The sequence below is a fragment of the Callorhinchus milii genome, unplaced genomic scaffold (assembly GCF_018977255.1).
Source record: "Callorhinchus milii isolate IMCB2004 unplaced genomic scaffold, IMCB_Cmil_1.0 Scaffold7, whole genome shotgun sequence".
NCBI lineage: Eukaryota > Metazoa > Chordata > Chondrichthyes > Chimaeriformes > Callorhinchidae > Callorhinchus > Callorhinchus milii.
This window is the reverse complement of record NW_024704748.1, coordinates 16011445-16032292: the sequence shown is the minus strand read 5'-3', so window position 1 is coordinate 16032292 and position 20848 is coordinate 16011445. Positions and strand designations below refer to the sequence as shown.

Below are 20848 nucleotides of genomic sequence, written 5' to 3'. Positions count from 1 at the left end.
TATGTCTGCTTTCATATTTCAGTCAAGAATACTCTACCACTCTTGTAAGAATTTCCCTGGCATTCTAGATTTTATTGGACACTCCATAGCTCCCAGAACAATGGTTGCTGTATTATATCCTATTGAAAATAATGATGCTCTTTAATTTTATAATGGCATTATGACATTACCTTTGGCATATTTTTCTCTGCAAACTCCACATAAAATACTGCGCGCCTCGCCAGCTTTTGTATTGTTTCCAAATATGTTACTTACACCGGGTGTGTTGTATTTCAATGTGGCTATTGATGAATTAGTAATAAAGAAATCCATAATTTGTCATGTGGTGAGTAAATACTAGTGGAAAAATATTTAATTATGTACTCATTAATAATACATTTAATGGACAAAGATTCAGGAGATGTCATGCCGTGTCATACATCCTGAGGCAAAACAATCTCTTGCAGTAATGAGTTGCTATCCTTATCATAATGTCCTTATTCTAATCAGGAACAGATGGAGTGTACACTACCAAAAGAACAGGAAAATTTGTTCTTTCACCAGCTGCTAGATGGCTTCCTTTATAGTGTCCTGGTCAATGACAGGTCTTCTCAGCTCACTGAGGTAATTCAGTAATTAAAATGAAGAACTGTACTATTCATAATTATTTGTACCATATAAAGACTGACATAGAATATTTTACGTTATATAATGTTCTTCACAGTCACTCATGAAATGCATTTTCTATGTGAAAGGGAACAGGGTATAAATGAACACTTACAAAGAAACCATGTTGGGTCCCATAGATCTAGTAATTATCAACTGTGACAGTACATTCTGCAGCAAGAAGAATGTCTCAAGAGCTATACTGTAGTTGAAATAGGTCATTAATTGAACTACATAAAGACCATAAATATCTGAACCAACAAACAGGTGAGCCAAGAAATGAAGATAGATTTTAATGAGGATAAATATGTTATGCATAATAATAATAATAATAATCCTTGAATTTGATGTAGCACTTTTCACGTCTTCTAGAGTCTCAAAGCACTTCACAGAATATGCTGTAAAGTGAATTGACGGTATATTTGTGGGCGAAACACGGCAGCCAATTGCGTACAGCAGTGTCCCTCAAACATTCTTGGAATGAAAATGACCAATTTATTATTGTTTTGTTTTTTGGAGGGATTATTATTAGGCGTGTGGAGTAAGGAAACCTTGCCCAAGATTTTGCCCTGTCTGGAATTGAACTCAGGTGTCTCGCTTGCAAGGCGAGTGCTCTAACCACTGAGCTACATTGAACAATACCCAGAAAACATATCCAAACCATGCAAGGATGTCCATGAACAGAGATAAAAAAAGAATAGGATTTTAATGTGATCTTTCACTGAAGATTATCAGACAAAGTGAAGTTGCTATCAACAAAGCTAATTGCTCTGGGATGCCACCCGGCATGGAGGGCATGATATAAATGCAAGTCGTCGTTGTTGTTGTTAATCAAATAATCGGCTTGCATGTTGAGCCATATAACTAAGCCACAATAAATTATTCTAACCTTGCAGTGGCCTCTAGATCACCTGTGATCCTATCATCCTTTGTACAAATATTAACTTTTTGTAAAAATTAACTATTTAGAAGCTTCCAGAGCAATTCAATTGATTTAAAAATTAACTTGTGAGTTGGAAATGCACAAGCTGCAAACAAATATTTATTTGTTGACTTCCAGCCAATTCTAGCCAACAAACCTAATCAAATACTAAATTATACTTTGATGGCATTGACCACAAGTGAAAAGAAGTTTCACCATGTATGGATGGATGATGAGGGCACATTTGGAAGGTAATGTGCAGTTTTGAGCATCCTATCCACAAAAGGAGATTAACAAATTTGGCAAAGACAGGAGCAACAAGGACGATTCTAGACCTTAAAACTTTATATTAGCTTATTATTATATTAATTGGAAACAAGGCAGGGTCTCTTCCTGACATGAAAACCAGACCTCCTTCAGATGTTTTACAGTCCTGCACTCTAAACAATGATTTACCCTAAAAGATGGATCTGTGAAAATAATAATAAATAATAATAAAATAAATTGCATGATCAAGACTTTGGGTGGCTAAGAGGGTGTGAAGTTGAAAACCCTCTCAATCTCTAGCCAGTTAGTACAGCTTGGAAAGCCTGCCCTATCAAGGATTTTTCACTGGTACTTTTTAAAGTTTCTTGGAACATATGTGGAGTACCATAGTGTCGTAGTTAGCACCCAGGTTCAATTGCCGGGCAGGGCAAAACCTTAGGCAAGTTTCCTTACTCCAAGCACCTCGGTTTACCTAGCAGTAAGTAGGAAAAAAATGTTTGTGGGACATTGCTGTGCGTAACTGGCTGCTGCATTTTGTCCACAAAATACTGTAATTCCACTTTACAATATATTCTGTGAAGTGCTTTGAGACATCTCAATGATGTGATAAAGCACTATATCTAATGGAAGGATTATTATTATATTACAATTGCATTAAATCTAGGTGAAACTGGTGATAGAGCTCATTAGTCTTTCCCATGAAATGGACAACTTTTCGGTTGTTATTTATTTGGTTGTAAGTAGCTAGATACACTGGTAGTGGAACTAGAAAGGATTAAAGTCATGTTCCAGTAGTTTGTAAAATTCCAATTCTTAATGTTGCTTTGAAGGTGAAGTCTGCACCAAAGATATTGCAACATACAGAACACTAAAACAAGAGGCTCTGGAGTTCTATCAATTTGAATTAGAAAACGTTCAGCAAAACAAAAGCAAACATGTCTGCTATAGTACATTTACTCTTGAACAATGTTATTTATAACTTCCTACAAATTGAATATTTTTCCAATTTTACATATATTATGACAATGGCATTTGAAAGCGAAAGATAGTTAATGCTTCAGATGTATCACTCTTTCAGAACATAAAATTCTGAGTTTAAAAGCAGGAAAAAACAAGTGCTGACGAATGATCATCACTCAAACATTAATCTAATTATTTTACCAATGGAGGAATCCATTGATGAAGAAAATTCTGAGAGCTATTCTATCTCCATTTATTCAACTGTTATGCACTTATGCAGTGCATTAAGGACTGCTTTCATCTGGTGAAATTATAAGAGGAGAATCCTTCAAGCTTGGCAAATGCAATTAGCCACAGCAGAAGCAAAACTTGCCATTTTAGCATTACTGTGACTTCCAGGTTTCACTTAATAGCAATAATACTTGCATTTGATTGAACAATGGTATAAACAATTGTTAATGTTTCAGTTCTTCATTGATTACAAAACCAGTCTCTAAAGTTGTTTAAAACTAAATATTCTGTACACCCAAACAAAAACCTTTGTCAAAGATATACTCATGAAAGCAGGGCCCTTTAAAGCAAGACTAAATTTAACCATTTTACTGCTTTGGAGAGAGGGAGGAAGGAATAGAGTGGCTGAACAGATGTAAATTGGCATCTACAATTTTAAAAGTATTTTGAATTGGGTGTCTTCGGTTATAATATTTATAACCAAAAGAATTTAGTTAACAATTTGTTCAAACATTTAACTGAGATCACACACTATTTCTAAAATAAGAAATTTTAGAAACTAATTTACAAAAAATAGTTAATATATTCAACAACACAATAGTTTGAAAAAGTTAAAATAATTTACAATATGGTATTTATTTGAGCTGGATGGAATGTAAGCAGCAACAGTGATAAATGAAAGGTTGCACTGATGTGTTTAAATGAACAATTAACCGATCAGCATTTACAAGAGCAATAATGAGGTAATTAATCTATAGCCTACATACATATTGATTTACGATTGGCGAAACTAACCATCTTAAGTAATATAGTTTCCCCAGAATTGCTTTTCAAATTCAACCTGCTTATGACCATCATTAATATTCTTTTTGGGTTAGAGCATATTTTGAAAAAAATTACATTGTAATGGGGGAAACAATCTACAATGAGTTATTGAACTGAACAGTGCAAGAAAACTGATTTACTAATTTACTTAGTTGAAATGACAGGATCACTGAAGCATTCTAGATAATGTTCTGTATCTGAAAATGTTAAAATGTATCTCTTGTTTTGGACTCAATTGATTCTAATTTATCTTCAAGAAGTCATTAGCACTCCATGCTGAAATAATGCAAAATAAATGGAGATATAGAACAACAACTTGCATTTGTATATCACCCTTCACGCAGGACAGCGTCTTGGAGCGCTTTTCTATTCACATCATTCTTAAGGCCAAAAACAACCCCAAAATCCTGTATCCACTACCCATCACCTCCTCCATGCCCCTTCTGAAGCACCCTTGATCCTCACCTCCAAAGCCAAGTGTGAAGAAGTCCTGGACTTCTTTATCTTTACAGTAGTTTACTGTATTGAATATATTGGTGCATATTAATGCAAAAGAGACAAACTTGCTCATTTAATTGTTTTAGCTATAACTGGAAATGAGAATTTCCTTACATAGGCCATGTAGTGCCTTGACATGGCAGCACTGATGCAAGGAAAATAAATTCTTTGTACACTTGTGGCATTTTACAGGGAGTTTTCTTTCAAACCAGATGTTGCCTAAATTGTTCTAAAGCAAGAGTAGTTGTGCACAACGCTCTTCTTGTTTCACTTTCGCTTTGTGACCAAGTATTAATAATACTGCATAGTCTTGCATTTAAAATGTCTCTAATTTTAAAGGTAAGAAAGCTAGTATTCAGGATAGTGCAAACCACGGCAACAATACAGCCATAAATGTGATTATATCATGTTAGAGTAAACAGAAATCACTGATGGCATTTAAGAAATGTTTATTTAGTTTACATTTACATTACATATAATGTGGTCCTTTGATATTGTTGGCCTAAGGACTAATGTGAAACTTTGGGGGCAGCATTTAATAAAGGTAGCAATCCTTACATTTCTGATCCAATGCTAGTAAGCAGCTTGGTTCGAAACTAGCTGATTTTAGCTACTGGAATTAGATGACCAGTGACCTTGAATGCACAGTGCAAATTTCAGTTTGCATTGCAGTAATCATATCAAAGGTGAATCAGCACATCACATCTTATCTAACCCATCATCGGCCACAAATGAGATCAAGCTGAGCTGGTTGTTCACATTCTTAGCCCCATGATAAACCACTGTTTGTGTTTGTGGTGTGGCTCAGGTTGATGGGCAGCATCACAAGCTACTATACTATCTTGTATTTTAAACTGTTGAAGATGTAAAGGGATAAAAGAATAAAAACTAGATGTTGCATTTGACATACTTAAGAACATGGAGTCCTGTAGCTTAGTGGTTAGAGCACTTGCCTTGCAAGCGAGACACCTGGGTTCAATTCCAGGCAGGGCAAAACCTTGGGCAAGTTTCCTTACTCCACACGCCTAATAATAGTTCCTCCAATAAACAAAACAATAAGAAATTGGTCATTTTCAATCCACAACTGTTTGCGGGACACTGCAGTGTCAATTGGCTGCCGGTTTTGCCCACTTGCGCTTTGAGAGGTCGAGAAGTCCAAATAATAACAATGTTTGGTATTGCATCTTCGAACATTTCTGTGATGCATACTTATTTATCTCTTTTGAAAGGCAATGATAAAAATACAGTATTACTTTTACATTTTCATTCAACTCAATGATTGAAATAACAATGGATTGCTGAAATTTTAAAATAACAAACTGTAATCAGATAGTGAATAAGTAAAGGTACAATGACTTCAGTTCCAATTCCAAACTGATAGTGCTAGTCTAAGGAGCTGGTCATTAGAGAAGTCAGAAGATAGAATGCTTAACTATTTGCTCCACTAATTCATTTGATTTAACAGTATGAATTTGAATTACGGTTTTGATCTTAATTGGGCTTGTGTGCCTCAGTTGGATGGGTCTTGGGTATGCTTGCCTACGTTGGGTGAATTTGAATCTTATGAGCTGCTTGCAGCAGTTGACTGAATTTTAGTGGCTTTCTCAAGTTATTAGATAAAGTACCAAGTTATTTTGAGTAATCCCAACTCAAAGTAGGGTAATTTTTATTGTTCAAATGGAAACATCCTGCACATAACATTGAGCCCTGGTCACAAACTGGTTAAATGCAATATTTCATGCTTTACTTAGAACCTGGTACTGAAGAGACCCTTTTTTTTTAGTTATACAACACTTGCCTGCGCACAAAAAAAAGCACACAAACACACACACAACAGTACAGTTTTGGCTTGCATCATTATTGCATTTTACAGTACTGATAATTAAAAGGAAGGAACTTTTAGTTTTCATGGTGAGGAAACAGAAGGTGATGATAAATTGAAAAAGGTGCAGCTGAGGAACAATGATTAGCAGAACGTCACAAAGGCGAAGGTCTGTTCTGTGTCTGTTCTGAAGGTCTGTTCTGTGTCCCTTGCTGTTAACACTATTCATAAATTACTTAAGAGAGACCTTCAGAATTTGTTGTTGATACTAAGTTTTTTAGGAAGGTAATTAATATAAGGAAGATAAATATTGTATAAAAAGTGATCCAATTGAGCAGATGAACCAAAGAATGGCAAATGGATTTTAATGTCGATAGATACAACACAATTCATATTTGATCAAAAATAAGAAATATGTACACATTAAAGGGGTGACTATTTGCAGCAGTGGAGAAGGAAAAGGAGTTGGGCGTGATTATTGATTATTTACTGAAAGTTTTCTCTCAATGTCAAAAAGCTTGGTTGGATCTTGAAGGCAATTGACTGGAAGATTGAGCACATTAATCTTTAAAGTTTTAAATTCTGAAAAAATAGAGTAAGAGTTATCACTGGTGGATTATAATAATAACAATACATATATTTGCTATAGTTCATTATTGCATCATTAAGGTGTTTCAAAGCGCTCCACAGGATTTTACAGTGAAGTGTCGTGACTGTGTATTTGTAGGAAAACACAGGAATCAATTTGTGCATGGCAATATCCCATCAAAAGCCATGAAGCAAATGACCAATTTTATTTATGCAGTTGTTGACCAGGACACTGGAAGAACCTCTATTCTCTTTTTGAATAGTGCCATGGGATCTAACGGTTTCTCCTCCAGCCCCCGCACTGTCACGTCTGATGTCCCCCAGGGCTTTGTCCTTGGCCCTCTTTAATATCTACATGCTCCCCCTTGGTGAAATCATCTGCAGACATGGGGTCAACTTCCACATGTATGCGGATGACACCCAACTCTATCTTTCTGCCTCCACCCTGAACTCCAGGAACAATGCTGTCCTGACAGACTGCCTGTCGGACATCAAGTCCTGGGTGAGGGCAAACTTCCTACAGTGGATGTGAACAAAACTGAGGCCCTCCTGATTGGCTCGTGCCAGTGCCTCAGCACCTCAGGCTCTGGCAGCATCAACCTCCATGGTTGCACACTTCAACTCACCAGCCAGTCAGGAACCTGGGTGTCTTGTTCGACCCTCACGCTGCTGAACTCTTGTTCCTGCCTTCATCACCTCCAGGCTTGACTATGCAAACACCCTGCTTGTCGGCCTTCCCAACTCCTCCCTCCACAGGCTGCAGATAATCCAGAACTCTGCAGCCCGTATCCTCCCGCACCAAACTCCGTGATCCCATCTCCCCCATTCTAGCCCGACTCCATTGGCTCCCTATCCTTCAGAGTATCCAGTTCAAAATTCTGGTCCTCATCTACAAAATCCTCAATGGTCTTGCCCCACTCTATCTCTGTGACCTCCTAACCCTTTACCAACCCGCCTGCTCCCTCCGCTCAGTCGGCTCCGGCCTGCTCCACATCCCCCAAGCCAACCATTGGCAGGAGAGCCTTCAGCCACTCTGCCCCTAACCGCTGGAACTCCGTCCCCCAATCACTCCGCCTCACCCCCTCCTTAGCCTCCTTCAAGTCCCACCTCAAAATCCTCCTCTTCGACCATGCCATCGGCCACCTCCCCTCCCTTCTCTCCCCTGACCCCAGCTCGGGTCTGAAATGCTGTACGCTGTCCAGCACCTTGGGACGTCCTCCCAATGTGAAACACGCTGTACAAATGTAATCTTGTTGTTATTGTTTAACGTCTATCTTAACAAAAGATGAATATCTCATTTGAATGACTTAACCTCTGATAATGCAATACTCCTCCTATATCGCATTGGAATGTTAGTGTAGATTGTGAGTTCAAAGTCCCGACATAGGGCTTGAATCCACAAGCTCTTAGAGGCAAGAATTTGCACTAATTTTACACTGATTTTATTTATGCAGAGAAGCATCCATGATATCCAGATACTGTCTGTTTGTATTGAGTAAGGTGAGATATCATTGCTTAACCACTACTGTGTTAGGTGGTTGACCAGTGAAGGAAATCTAATAATAATAATAATAATAATCCTTGCATTTGATATAGTGCTTTTCACGTCGGGAGGACGTCCCAAAGCGCTTCACAGAACACACTGTAAAGTGAATTGACTGTATATTTGTGGGCGAACGCAGCAACCAATTGCGCACAGTGATATCTCACAAACAGTCGTAGATTGAAAATGACCAATTTATATTATTTATTATTACCCCAGTGAAAGGGAAGGTAAAGCCAACTTTTATCCACTAATTTTCTCTCCCCCTCTTGAGGGGAAAATAAAAATTTGGTGGATAAAAATTGATGAGAAAACTACCATCTACATGTTACTGAATGACTGAACAATCAATTGCTTTACTACCAATTCCAGTTGATATCTGGACAGCTCAGATTCCACAGTGAAAAACAACTGGTGTCTCACTTCCACACAAATTCTCCCCAGACAATACTGATCATTTTATAAATAAATAGGTTGTTACACTTTATTGCCTTCATACCTGAAGTAAGATATGGTTAAATCTGTCCTTCCTGCTCTTAAAATGTGAAAAAAACAATCCTTTGCATTGCGTCTCTTCATTATCACTCTGGTAATTTATTTGACAAGTCAGAACTGTTACACAATAGGTAGGAAAATGCAACATTTACACAGGAATGCATTCCATAATCACTGCAATAAATCTAGTTTGATTCACACATTTTATGTTAAACCCTAGCAAATGTTTTTTGAATGTACTGAAACCAGACATCATTAAACAGTGAAATCTGTTTCTAAACCCCCACAGCTACAGACAAGAATTACCAATGAAAGCTACTTCCAGAACATAACAAGGAAATGCTTCACAACCAAGAGAAACATTTTTTGCCTGAACACTCTTAGTTGTTGTATATCTGGACATCTGAAGTGCTGATTATAGTCCATGTAGTGAAAAGCAATGGTTATCTCATTCCCTTAACAAACAATCCTCCCGGTAGATATAAATCATGTTATGAAGTACAGCAGTAAGCTTTCGTTCTATCTAGCCCCTCAAAGGATGAAGTAATATGTACAGTACTTGTATCTGCCATCATTTGCTGAGGTGAGAGATGGTAGAAGTTATGTTTTAAAATGTTTCCGTTCTCTGGTTGCCCAATTATAATAAATAATAATAATCCTTGCATTTGATAAAGTGACTTTCATGTCAGAGAACGTCTCAAAGCACTTCACAGAGTTTATTACACAGTGCAGTGAATGTATTTTGTAGGCCATCAATTAGCTTTTATTTGGATTTATGGCCCAGACAACCTTAGTTATTACCCATTTTACCAACACCAATACAAAGATGATAATTTCTGTCATTTGAATTATTTTACAAAATCTGAACTTTGTAAAGTACAAATATTTCGGCTAGAGTGAACATAAGAGATTGATTAAAAAAACAGGTTTTCAGTTTCAGTCCTCCTTGTAACCAACTTCTTGAGCCAAATTCCAGCACATCAATAAATAATGGAAGCATTTCCTTATTTACAGTCTGTTCTTTCACACTCAACTATTAATTGAGTCATTTAATGTTTATCTAAATTGATGTATTTTTCCTAAGGAATATCATATTTTCAGTTCAAATATTGTTCATAGAACTAAAGCAATTCTTCTGAAAGATCTTACAATTGAACATGATTGTTGCACCACTGATCAATATGGTTTATACAAGGATCATATGAAATCTTTCCACCTCTATTAAAATTCTGACTTTCAATGGCATTTAAGGATGGAAACTAATTTGTGGAGGAAGAAAAATGAACGGCTATGGGAATGAAATAAGTTTTTGTCGAGTATAATTCACTTATTTTTGTGATTTCTTTCTTCCTCTCCCCACAGTAAAATCTGACTATGTTGGAACAAAGTCTTGAATCACCAGTCAGACTGGTTTACCTTTCCTGACTTGAAGATGCATTGTATATTCCTATAAAACTTTGAAGAAATATCAAATGATTGACCTGACAAATTTACTGTATGAGTATACAAAATAAAAAAGACACATTTCGAACTGGAACTAATGTGTCCATCCGAACCCGTATAATGCAGCTAAACAGAGATCTAAAAGTAATTATATGGAGTGTGTAGGGAAGGTTGGAGGGGAGAGGGAAATATCAGCCCTGAAAGACTCACAAATAAGTTATCATAAATTATCTTTGCAAGAATGGTCACAGAAATGCTAGTGGTCAATTGGCTCTGATTTCATCAATTAAATTGTGAGGATTATTTTAAAAACAGGTGCCCACCAAATCATGTAGTGTTCTTTACAGCTATTGGTCTCCCCTATTCAGTGGTAATTGAATAGATCCGAACTAAGTCTCAAGTTTATTGTCAGACTTACCAGTTTCTGTTGAAGCTGTGTAATCATCTCATCCTTCCTTTTCATCTCTTCCTGCAGCTCTTTGATCTCATTGAGGAGCTCCTCTGTCTGTTCATTATATCAAAAACAATGGACTATTAGACAACAACAACAACAAGATTCCATTTATAGAGTGCCTTTTACGTCGGGAGGACGTCCCAAGGCGCTGGACAGTTGGGTCAGGACTACAGTACAGAGCTAACTAAACTGCTGAGGCAAAGGTTCACTTCAGTAACTAGTATTTAAAAAAATATTGTGTTTGGATTGTCTTGGTTTCTTTTCTGAAAGCGACAACTTATGTTTATTCAGCTTATACTGTACATTTTCACAGGGATGGGATACCCCCTCTTATTTTGTGGTCATTCTTCAAACTGAGTTAAGCCAGCAGATGACTCGACAGTAAGAGACACTGGAGTTGAACCCAATTCTGCGTGGATCCAAATGGCAACATGTGTTTCATTTAGACCTTTTACGACAGGAGAATTGATAACATCTGTTTTCTTACTTGCAGCAGGAAAAAATATAAACATTAATGCAGAGTGCTGGCATCATTATAAGCTAATGTTTATGCTCAAAAGTGTTTTGGTGCTGTAGGCAATACACGTGACATTGCTTTTGTAAATAACTGTGATAATAAACTTAAGACCTTCCTATTCACTTGTTGAGGAACTGTTGCTAAATTCAATGCCATAACCACTTAATAGATTATTTATTCTTGGCTCTTCAGGATGTCTTCAATGTTGTTCATCTCAATTGTTAATGACCAGGACTTGCAACCAAATTGCATTCACCATATTAATGGTCAAATTAAACGCAGTGACAAATTATGATGTAGGAAATGGTCCTCATTAACCAATACATAAATACATAAATAACAATACATAAATGTGGCAAAATACAATGAAAGATCCACTGTAGAATCTAATCTAACTAGAGGTAATGTTTGACCTTTAGGTCCTTAAAATACAAATAATACAGTTAAAAAATTCAGGGCCAAGTAGTATGACAAACAATGAGCCAAAATATGATTGACAGCACAGATAAACCATTTTATTTGGTTTTGCATCATTATCGTACGTTCAACTCCTCACAGAAACTAATGCCCAATTGGCAGCGCTCATGGTGCTATTCATTTGCCCACCTTGAAAAAATGATTTCCCTTTGATGGTTTCTTTCTTTTGGAGACCATATCTACTTAGTTGGATTTTTTTTAAAACAACAGAATATTGTTCCATCTTGTGTATTACTCAGGCTGTATTCAATTTGAAAAAAAAGATTGCATTCTGGGTCTGCAAAGACATTAAAATGCCTCAGGCACAAATCAACATGGCATTATTCAGGGGAATTCTTTGGAGTTAAGTGAAAGGTTACAAAGAAACAGAATTTTTTTGGATCGACATCAACTTTTCAATATCTCAAAGATCCTGAGAAAAGATCCAGTTAACACTCACTATAGCCTGTGGAATAAAAAAACAGCAATGATACCCAACCCAGAGCTTTAATTGCTATCACAAGGCCAATTGAATATCAACGAAATAACTAACCCAATTTAAATATTCCTCCTTTAACCACACCAACATTTCTGATATTTTTACATATCTAGGATGGTTCATGAATATCCCAGATTGTTCTGCATCACAATCAGTCCAATTTTACCTTAATTGAAGCAGGCTATGATGCATGATACACAACCAAGTGTAAAATGAACTTTCTGTTCACAAGTTGGACTTTGACATAAAATGCTTAAATATATACTTTGATAGAGCACTTGATAACACGGTGGTATGAAGAATTCTGGCAGCATGTCCCTGCAATTTGGTTTTGAAGTTGAGATTTACAGTATTAAGATTTTCTAGTGTGTCAGATTGATAAACAAGTGAGTGGAGGAAAACGGCTTTGAGTGTTGGATTTCACATGCTGCCTGAACATGATTTGATTTTTTGAGCAATGAATCAGTGGAGGTATCTTTTAACCTCCCAATCAGGTGCTGATACAATCAGGAGGTGAGATAAACATTTCCATATCATTTCCCACCTCTGCCCCTATCTCTTCCCCAGCCACTGAGATCCTCAACCATGCTTTCATCACATCCAGGCTTGACTACACTAACGCTCTGCTTGTTATACTCTTACACAAGCTGTAGAGTATCCTGAACTGCAGCCCATGTCTCTCCCGCACCTGTCTATTACCACCATCCCGCTGCGGATCAAATTCAAGATCCTTGTTCTCTCTTTCTCATTTTCAAATCCCTCCATCGTCGTAATTTATGTCGGCATTTGTAAGACAAAAGTGAGTGAATCAGCAGTAACACAGTGTATTTTTTTTAGTTATTCTTAGTGTAATTCTGGAATTTTATGTTCAATGCGATAACCGTTAGTTTTGCAAAACAATGTTTTTTTTGTCAGCTGAGTGAGATGCTAATTTAGCCTTAGAATATCCTGCAGCCGTCATAAACATCAATTTCATCTCAACTAGTCTAGGTTAGATTCAAATCTACATCACATATATAAATGCGATTTGCTGTTGTTGTGGTTGTTCATATACCTTGTTACCTAGTTTTGTCTAAGTACATTATTATTACAAGAAAATAAGCAGTTTACAACAACAAGATTACATTTGTATAGCCCCTTTCACGTCGGGAGGATGTCCCAAGGCGCTCAAAACTACTACTTTCATCATATCCAGGCTTGACTGCACTACCGCTCTGCTTGTTGTACTTTTACACAAGCTGTAGAGTATCCTGAACTAGTTAGCTTTTGAAAACATTATTTAAAACACATGCTGAATTTCTCATTCTCAAGCCTTCTTCCAATTCTTTACTGCCTAGGTTTAGAATGTCAACCCATTTTAATGATAAATTATACCATGCTGTTTTTCATCAGCCATTTTATTACAACTTAATGTAATTTATGGAAAACTTAACCTGGTGGCATCTTAATTTATTTTTACTTAGTGTGTAAGTTTGAGTATTAAAACTGAAGGGCAACTTTCATGATTACATTAGCATAAATGCAATGGTCAGAAGTTAAGAAACATGAGAGGTAAGGAATGGGCAATCAAATATTTTTCTGTAGCTTTAAACTTTAAATTGTTGTATATTCATATTTATCACAAGTTTTGAAGTAATTAATCATTTGCAGTTTAATACTTTCTCACAGGTATCTAAAACATCGAAAACACTGAATAGTTTAGCACAACAGTCATTTGCTCAAAATACAATTTTACAAATATTAAAAAATGATTCAATACCTTGAAATTTTGTTATCTGTACATTGACTCTTAGGTCCATCAACTCGAGCACTGCAATATTGCTGCATGTCTTAAAGTGCTTGGCAATGCTGCATGGGCACCTAAGCTTGGGGTAGGAGCTAAGGATGGTTGGGAGGGCAAAGATGACCGAAAGCAGGATCAAATAAGTTTTGAGACATGCCTATTTCGGGCCCAGCCAATTTAGCTCCAAGAATATCCAGCTTACCTCCATCTCCCCTCCACTCCTGCCCACAAAAGAATAGAATGAGGTTTTAGAAAAGCTACAATCTTGTAAAAATATTTGTGGAGGCACACACAAATAAATCCGAGACTATGCATTATTTCCAGTCTGGAACGCAATGCTGAATTGGAAGCAGTTAGAAATAAGGGACAGCTTACCATCATTTCTGAAAGTTGTTGTAATTACTGTTTGGTAAGCTGGGTGTAGTCTAGAAAGCATATACTGACTGAGAAATGAGTGTGTAAAAGATTGCATTACAGAATAATAAATGAGAGTGGCTGATTGATATCATGTGAAAAAAAAAGAAAGAAGTGTCTGAGCAAATACATGGCAGGGAATTAGAAGGTGTTCAGAAGTAGGGAGAATGTAAGAAGGCATGCAAAATAGTACATAATGGGGAATGAGAAGATATTCCAAATAATGTACATGTGAGCAAGAGGATAAAACAAATTATGTCAAGAAGGAGTAAAATGCAAAAATATAAAGGGGATAAAGAATAAGCAAAAACGTGATCAAGAGATTGAAAATGAAAGGAAATGTGTATTTTTCAGGAATCATTGAAGTGTCTTGCAAAAGTATTACTGCAAAATTAGATATAACTAGAATACATGGTCGTGGCATTTTAATATGCATAAGGGACTGAACATAATTATGTATAATATGTTCGCCTATACATAAAGGGCACAAAGTTAGCAATGAAGATGTAACTTATAAATTTTATAGGAGTGCCTATCAATGAGTTCTACTGTAATCATCGTAATTGGTTCCATGCAAGATTGCATTCACTGCATAATAAGTACAGTTATACTGAATTATTGAAGATCCTGATAGCAAAAATGTCTGTTCGGAAAATTCTTCTATGAAGCTATTTTCACACCATGATTTCAGTGTGGCAGAAAATGATTTTTTCTGAAACACATTACGTGACTTATTTTCATTCAATTTACATAACTGCAAGATAGACTCAATTCCAGCCGGAAAAAAATTCTATTTTTCTCGTGATTAAGTGTTACTATATAAACACATTGAATAATTCAGTGTCAAATTGCAAAATAAACCCTAGCGTGCTTCAAATAGTTAAGATGTCACAGTGTAGCAATAGTCAATCCATTCCCCTGCTAGTGTACTCAGACTAAGGCTCAATTCCTCCAATCAGTTCTCATTCACCACATAAGCAATTTGAACAGCGTTCTGTTGGTAAAAAAATAGGGCTCAAATCCCTCTGCTGCACAACTCTTCCTTCTTTAAATCGTGTCCTTTGACTGCCTTTGGTCATCTTCCCTCTACCCCTCTTCTGCCTAGCTCGGTGTCCCACACTGTTGATGTAAAGTACTGTGAAATATTCTCATAGTAAAGTACTATGAAATGAATTCACATAAATTCAAGATGATGTAATTTAATTTGTAATATATGTATAGGAGGTAGTAAATATGAAATAATCCCATAGTCAAAGAGTGACAAAGTCTCTCCACTTATGGAATAGTCATCATATTCAAAAATGTGTTAAGTATATTAATGGAAGGATCCACCTTTAGGGTTCAATTGAAATTCCACTGAGTGTTTTTATTATTTGTAAGAATGAAATAACCAAAGTCAGTATTTCACTGCTTGATATTTTCCCAGGGACTTTTACCTCAACAACTCATTAAAAATACTATTCTTCCACAGATTTTATAGTGGACTGCACATTGCACCATTTGTTAATTTGGACAATATACAATGTAAAGTGAACAAAATCAGATGCAAGAAAAGTGTGATACTAACTTATTATGTTGTGTGTAGTATAATATTAGTGTTGTTCATATGGTAAGCTGTGCCATGACCCGTATGGTTCATGTATAACAGGGTAATTCATAGTATGATGCTTGAGGGGCCTGCTTCCGTGCTGTACATTCTTTATTAATCTTTGTACTTCTTGATGGTTTTTAAACTAGGAAGGACATTAAAAAAAAAACTGCTGTTAACATTCAGAAAACATTGGTTGAACTCCAGGACTTTCACATAAGTAACACTGAGACTCTAGATATGCTCAAGGAACTGAAAAGTAACACTCCTCTGGGATGGATTACTGAACCCTAAGGGTTCTTTCAGACAAGGCAAAAGATCTGTGAAGCAATGACACATTATGAAGGGGTCAATCACCATTAATGAAGTTCCAACCAACTGGGAGCAAGCTAATGTGGTTCCTATATTCATGAAAGGTAGCAGAAACCAAATCTGACCACCACAGACCCATTACAGTGACCTCAAGTCAATCATCAGAAAGAACATGGAAGATGTCCGGGGACATATTGATGTGACATGCTAAGTTGAAGCCATGTGAGTTTCTAGGCTTCCAAAAAGGTGACTAACAATCATCTTTTTAAATATCACATAAGAGACTCCTTCACAAACTGACAGTACAGATTACCAAAGTAAGAAATGGACAGTTTTGAAATTGGCTGAAGGGAAAGGAGCAGAGGGTAGTCGTTAGGGGAGCTAGATTAAAATAGGAGTGATATTTAATTCTGGAAGCTTAGGTATGTAATGTGGAACCACTATTGTTACTTGTATATATTAAAGATGTAGATTCGCAGTCTCAATGCAAAGTGGTTATATTTGCAGATGATACAAATTGGAGGGAACTGTGGAATCAAAAGATTCAACAAAGGAAGCTTAAAATGCAAAGTCCTGGATATAATAAATAAAAATAGAAGACACACATACTATAGATATGGGACAGAACATGCCAAGGGGGAAGCTGAAAGAGAACTAGGGATGTTTAGCTGACTCATTATTCAGCAAATGAAAAAGTATAAGGCAGCAATAAACAAGTAAACAGGCTGCTGGGCTATATTGTCAAATCAGTTCAGGTCAGATCTCCAAAGGCATGCTCATGTTGCAGTCCTATGTTCAGGCTGCATACATTTCTGATTGCCATGACATTTAAAAGCCTCGAAGATGTTCCTCAGTGATAGAGGAATGAGCTATGATGATTAGCCAAGTTAAGGCTTTTCAGCTTTCTTATAGAGATATTTAAGATTTTAAATAGGAATGCAAATCAATAGGAGTCCTTTGTCCAGATATTGGGCGAGGGGGGTATTTTGAGTTTTTGTGATTTTAAGTTTACATTTTTTGATGCAGCAAAATTCTGGAGCAAGGAAATTTCATCCTGCAGAATAATTTGCAGTTCTGGAACTTTCTATTAAGGCCTCCTTGGCTGAGTTTAGGACAGTTAAGCTTTGCCATTCAAGAAATCTAGAAGGGTGAGGAATGAGGATACAGTGCAGAGACCATTTTTAAAATTGGACAAATACTAACTAGTGGAGTCCTGTAGCTCAGTGGTTAGAGCACTCGCTTTGCAAGCGAGAGACCTGAGTTCAATTCCAGGCAGGGCGAAACCTTGGGCAAGTTTCCTTACTCCATACGCCTAATAATAATCCCTCCAAAAACAATAATAAATTGGTCATTTTCAATCTACGACTGTTTGTGGGACATTGCTGTGCGCAATTGGCTGCCGTGTTCACCCACAAATATTCAGTCAATTCACTTTACAGTGTGTTCTGTGAAGCGCTTTGGGACGTCCTCCCGACGTGAAAAGCGCTATATCAAATGCAAGGATTATTATTATTATATTATTATAACTAGTCCACTCAAAAAGTGTAAAGGCAAATTATTTGCAATAGAAAAATAGAACATTATCTGTGCCTGCTATGGCCCCTTCTTCCTGCCCTCCCCCACCCATTTCAGGTGCCCAGGCAGCTGCATAAAGCACTAGTAGCTTTATGCAGTTTTTCAGTAAAATCTAGTGGCCCGCTAAAGAAGAAATTTTTATGAAGCAATATCTTCACTGATAGAAATACGACAGAAAGCTTAATTATGCCATTTCGAATAAATTCAAGGATTCTTTAATATATGGGGCAGGAAGGAACAAATAGGGAAAATGGTACCCATGCAGAATGCTGAAAATAAAATATTCATGATTTTGACCTGGTATCCTAAATCGAACTGAACCCTTTACAGATAAGGAAACAAATATGCAGATAAATTGGACATCATGCAAAATAGAAATCGGCTCTATAGTCAACTAAAAAATTGTACCATCGGGAATTTTACTATCACTATTGTTCTGCTCTGTTCGGGCACTTTTTTTTCTTTTACATTGCCTTTTTTTCTCATTGTGTTTTTATCTCTCTGAGTTTCTCTCTCCCTGAATCTCTTTGACCTTCTAACCTTATTTCCTATCTCTACAATATTTCTATGTCTAAGACTAAACTAGATACTCTTAAGGTTGCTGATGGGTTTCCATATGTGGCTGACAAAAAAAAAGGATAATAAACTGAGGTTTCAAGGGCATGATGTACTTGGATTCGGAATTAGCTGTAGAAAAGTTAGCAAAGGATCGTTGTTAGAGGTACCAGGTCAAAATAGGGGAAGTATTAAATGGGGTGCCTCAGTGGGTCCCTCCTGTTCCTTGTATATATTGATGCCCCTTCTTCCTGCCCTCCCCCACCCATTTCAGGTGCCAAGGCAGCTGCATAAAGCACTATGAGATGTCATTCTGACATGAACGGTGCTATATAAATTATTTCATACTCTATCCATATCTTACCGCTAACAATATTCTTGTTGATTTACTGGGCATATTTATCGCAATATGCACAGGATATAACCATAATGATATCATAATCCAAAAAGACACAGGTAAGTGCTTAGTAACACAGCACAAATTGCTCACAAATAGCAGAGAACAGCATCAACGGTGGAAGGTAACTTTCTTGCGTAAATTTTCCACAAACGTGCAGAAATTCTAAATTAATTTTTATTAATGAGTCAATAATCAATGATTCACCTTGAGGCTGAAAAGCAAACTTCAATAAATTATTGCTAGAATCAAATCTAAGTTTAACACACATTTTTATTCTCACCTCAGTATTCACTTCTATTAAGCCTTTCAGAATAGTAACAATATTTTGCAACAAAAATATTAGGACAATGTTTTCACCTGCATCTCTTAAGGTTTTCATCTTGAATAGTTAAGTGAAGTAGGAAGCAGAGGAAATAGAGATTTCTCAGGAGGGAGGTGAGAAAAAATAATCATGGTTTTCTGGAATGTTTTTTATTCAACCCTAGCCATGTGTCTACACTTGGCTGGAGAAATGATGTGTGATGATCTAAAGGGCAAGCAGAGAGATCTAGCATAATCAAATCTCTATTCAGCATTAATTCATGTTATGTATGTCTTGTTGTGTATGTTAAAGACCGCTACCCAGGCAACAATCCTTATGGTAAGATTAACGTGAGGCTTCGAATAATACTGTTACAATACAAAATAGAAAATTACATTTATATAGCGTCTTTCACGACGTCCCAAAGTGCTGAAATGTAGTATTTTTCATTCAATATATACAATTTACTCACACAAGCCTCCCCATTAAACTACAGGTATGGTAATTAATCTTGATCCAGTGTAAATTATATACCAGAAGTGGAGCTGTACCTATATGTTTGCAGTTTCAGGATCAACAAAAAACATCTGCATATTTCACATAATGAACGATAGTCAGTAATTTTTTGTCAGTTTTCCCAATGACATTGCTAAAAATTACATTCCTATTCACGCCCTTGTGGGGTTTTGAGGATGTCTTCTTTCACCTGACCATGTAGAATATTTAATACTTAATTAATTCTGACATTTCTTAGTATTTCTAAATTGCTCAATTAAAGAGGAAACCTGTAGTGAATCCTAATTCAACATTTAGTACCAAAGGCCAACAGTAATTTAGCTGTATCAAAGTACAACATCAACAGTTTCAGCTGTAAAGTCAGTAACAAAATAAAATTGACATTACCATGATCTTTATTAAGAGTTAAATCCTGAAGACAGCTTTGTGAAGAACTGTTTTATTAGGTTTGGAAACAAAAGACTTAAAAATGTTAAATAAAAGGCATTCCACGTGTTCCGAGATGTTATTTTAATAATAATAATATTATTTTGCATGAAAGGCCCTATATAATGGAAGTTGCTGTTGCTCAGGTAACAACAACTTGGATTTATATAGCACCCTCCACGCCGGACGGTGTCTCAGAGCGCTTCACAGTAACGGATCCCGAGGCATCATAAAAACACAAACAAGCCAAACAAGATGGGCATGGGAGGGAGGGAATGATATGTCATCATGCAGGAGCTGTGGAAGAAGCAGGATGGACAAAATGGTGTTTTTACTTTTAACAAGTATAATGTGCTTTTCATGGAAATCAACATGATATTTTCCGCACATTATAAATCAAGGTAACATCACGATGAAAAAGCAAATTGTAGCAGTACCTGACGTTTGAGACTATGTTGAGGACCGACCAGCTTTGTTGTTGCACTGATTGATACCATTGCAATATAAATGCTGTGGATATGAATAGATTTTGGCTTTGCTCAAAACAGATCCCTAAAAACTTCCCACTTCGTATCTCTCCACTTGTGGACAGGATATGACTTCAATTCAGGCAGCATAACTGGGACATTATTTTCTTATGTTTTTATTTCTGAAAGTGAAGCTTATAATTGTGTGAATATAACTACAGAATAACTGGTGGACTGGCTGACCCTCCACAATTAATCCTGAGATTCTAAATTACTGACAACATTCCCTGTCTTACTAGATAAACTTCTGGAGTATTTAATTTCTTCTTCAGGTTCAATACTGAGT

At 36.5% G+C, this 20848-nt stretch overlaps 1 protein-coding gene across 1 annotated transcript in view; it reads right to left on the bottom strand.

The window, feature by feature from the left end:
* LOC103181162 (serine-rich coiled-coil domain-containing protein 2) overlaps positions 1-20848 on the bottom strand; it is a 164084-nt gene that overhangs the window by 30530 nt on the left and 112706 nt on the right. The window contains exon 8 of the mRNA XM_042336760.1: positions 10658-10744. Within this exon, the coding sequence (XP_042192694.1) occupies positions 10658-10744 (87 nt within the window). The remainder of the gene's footprint in view (positions 1-10657; positions 10745-20848) is intronic.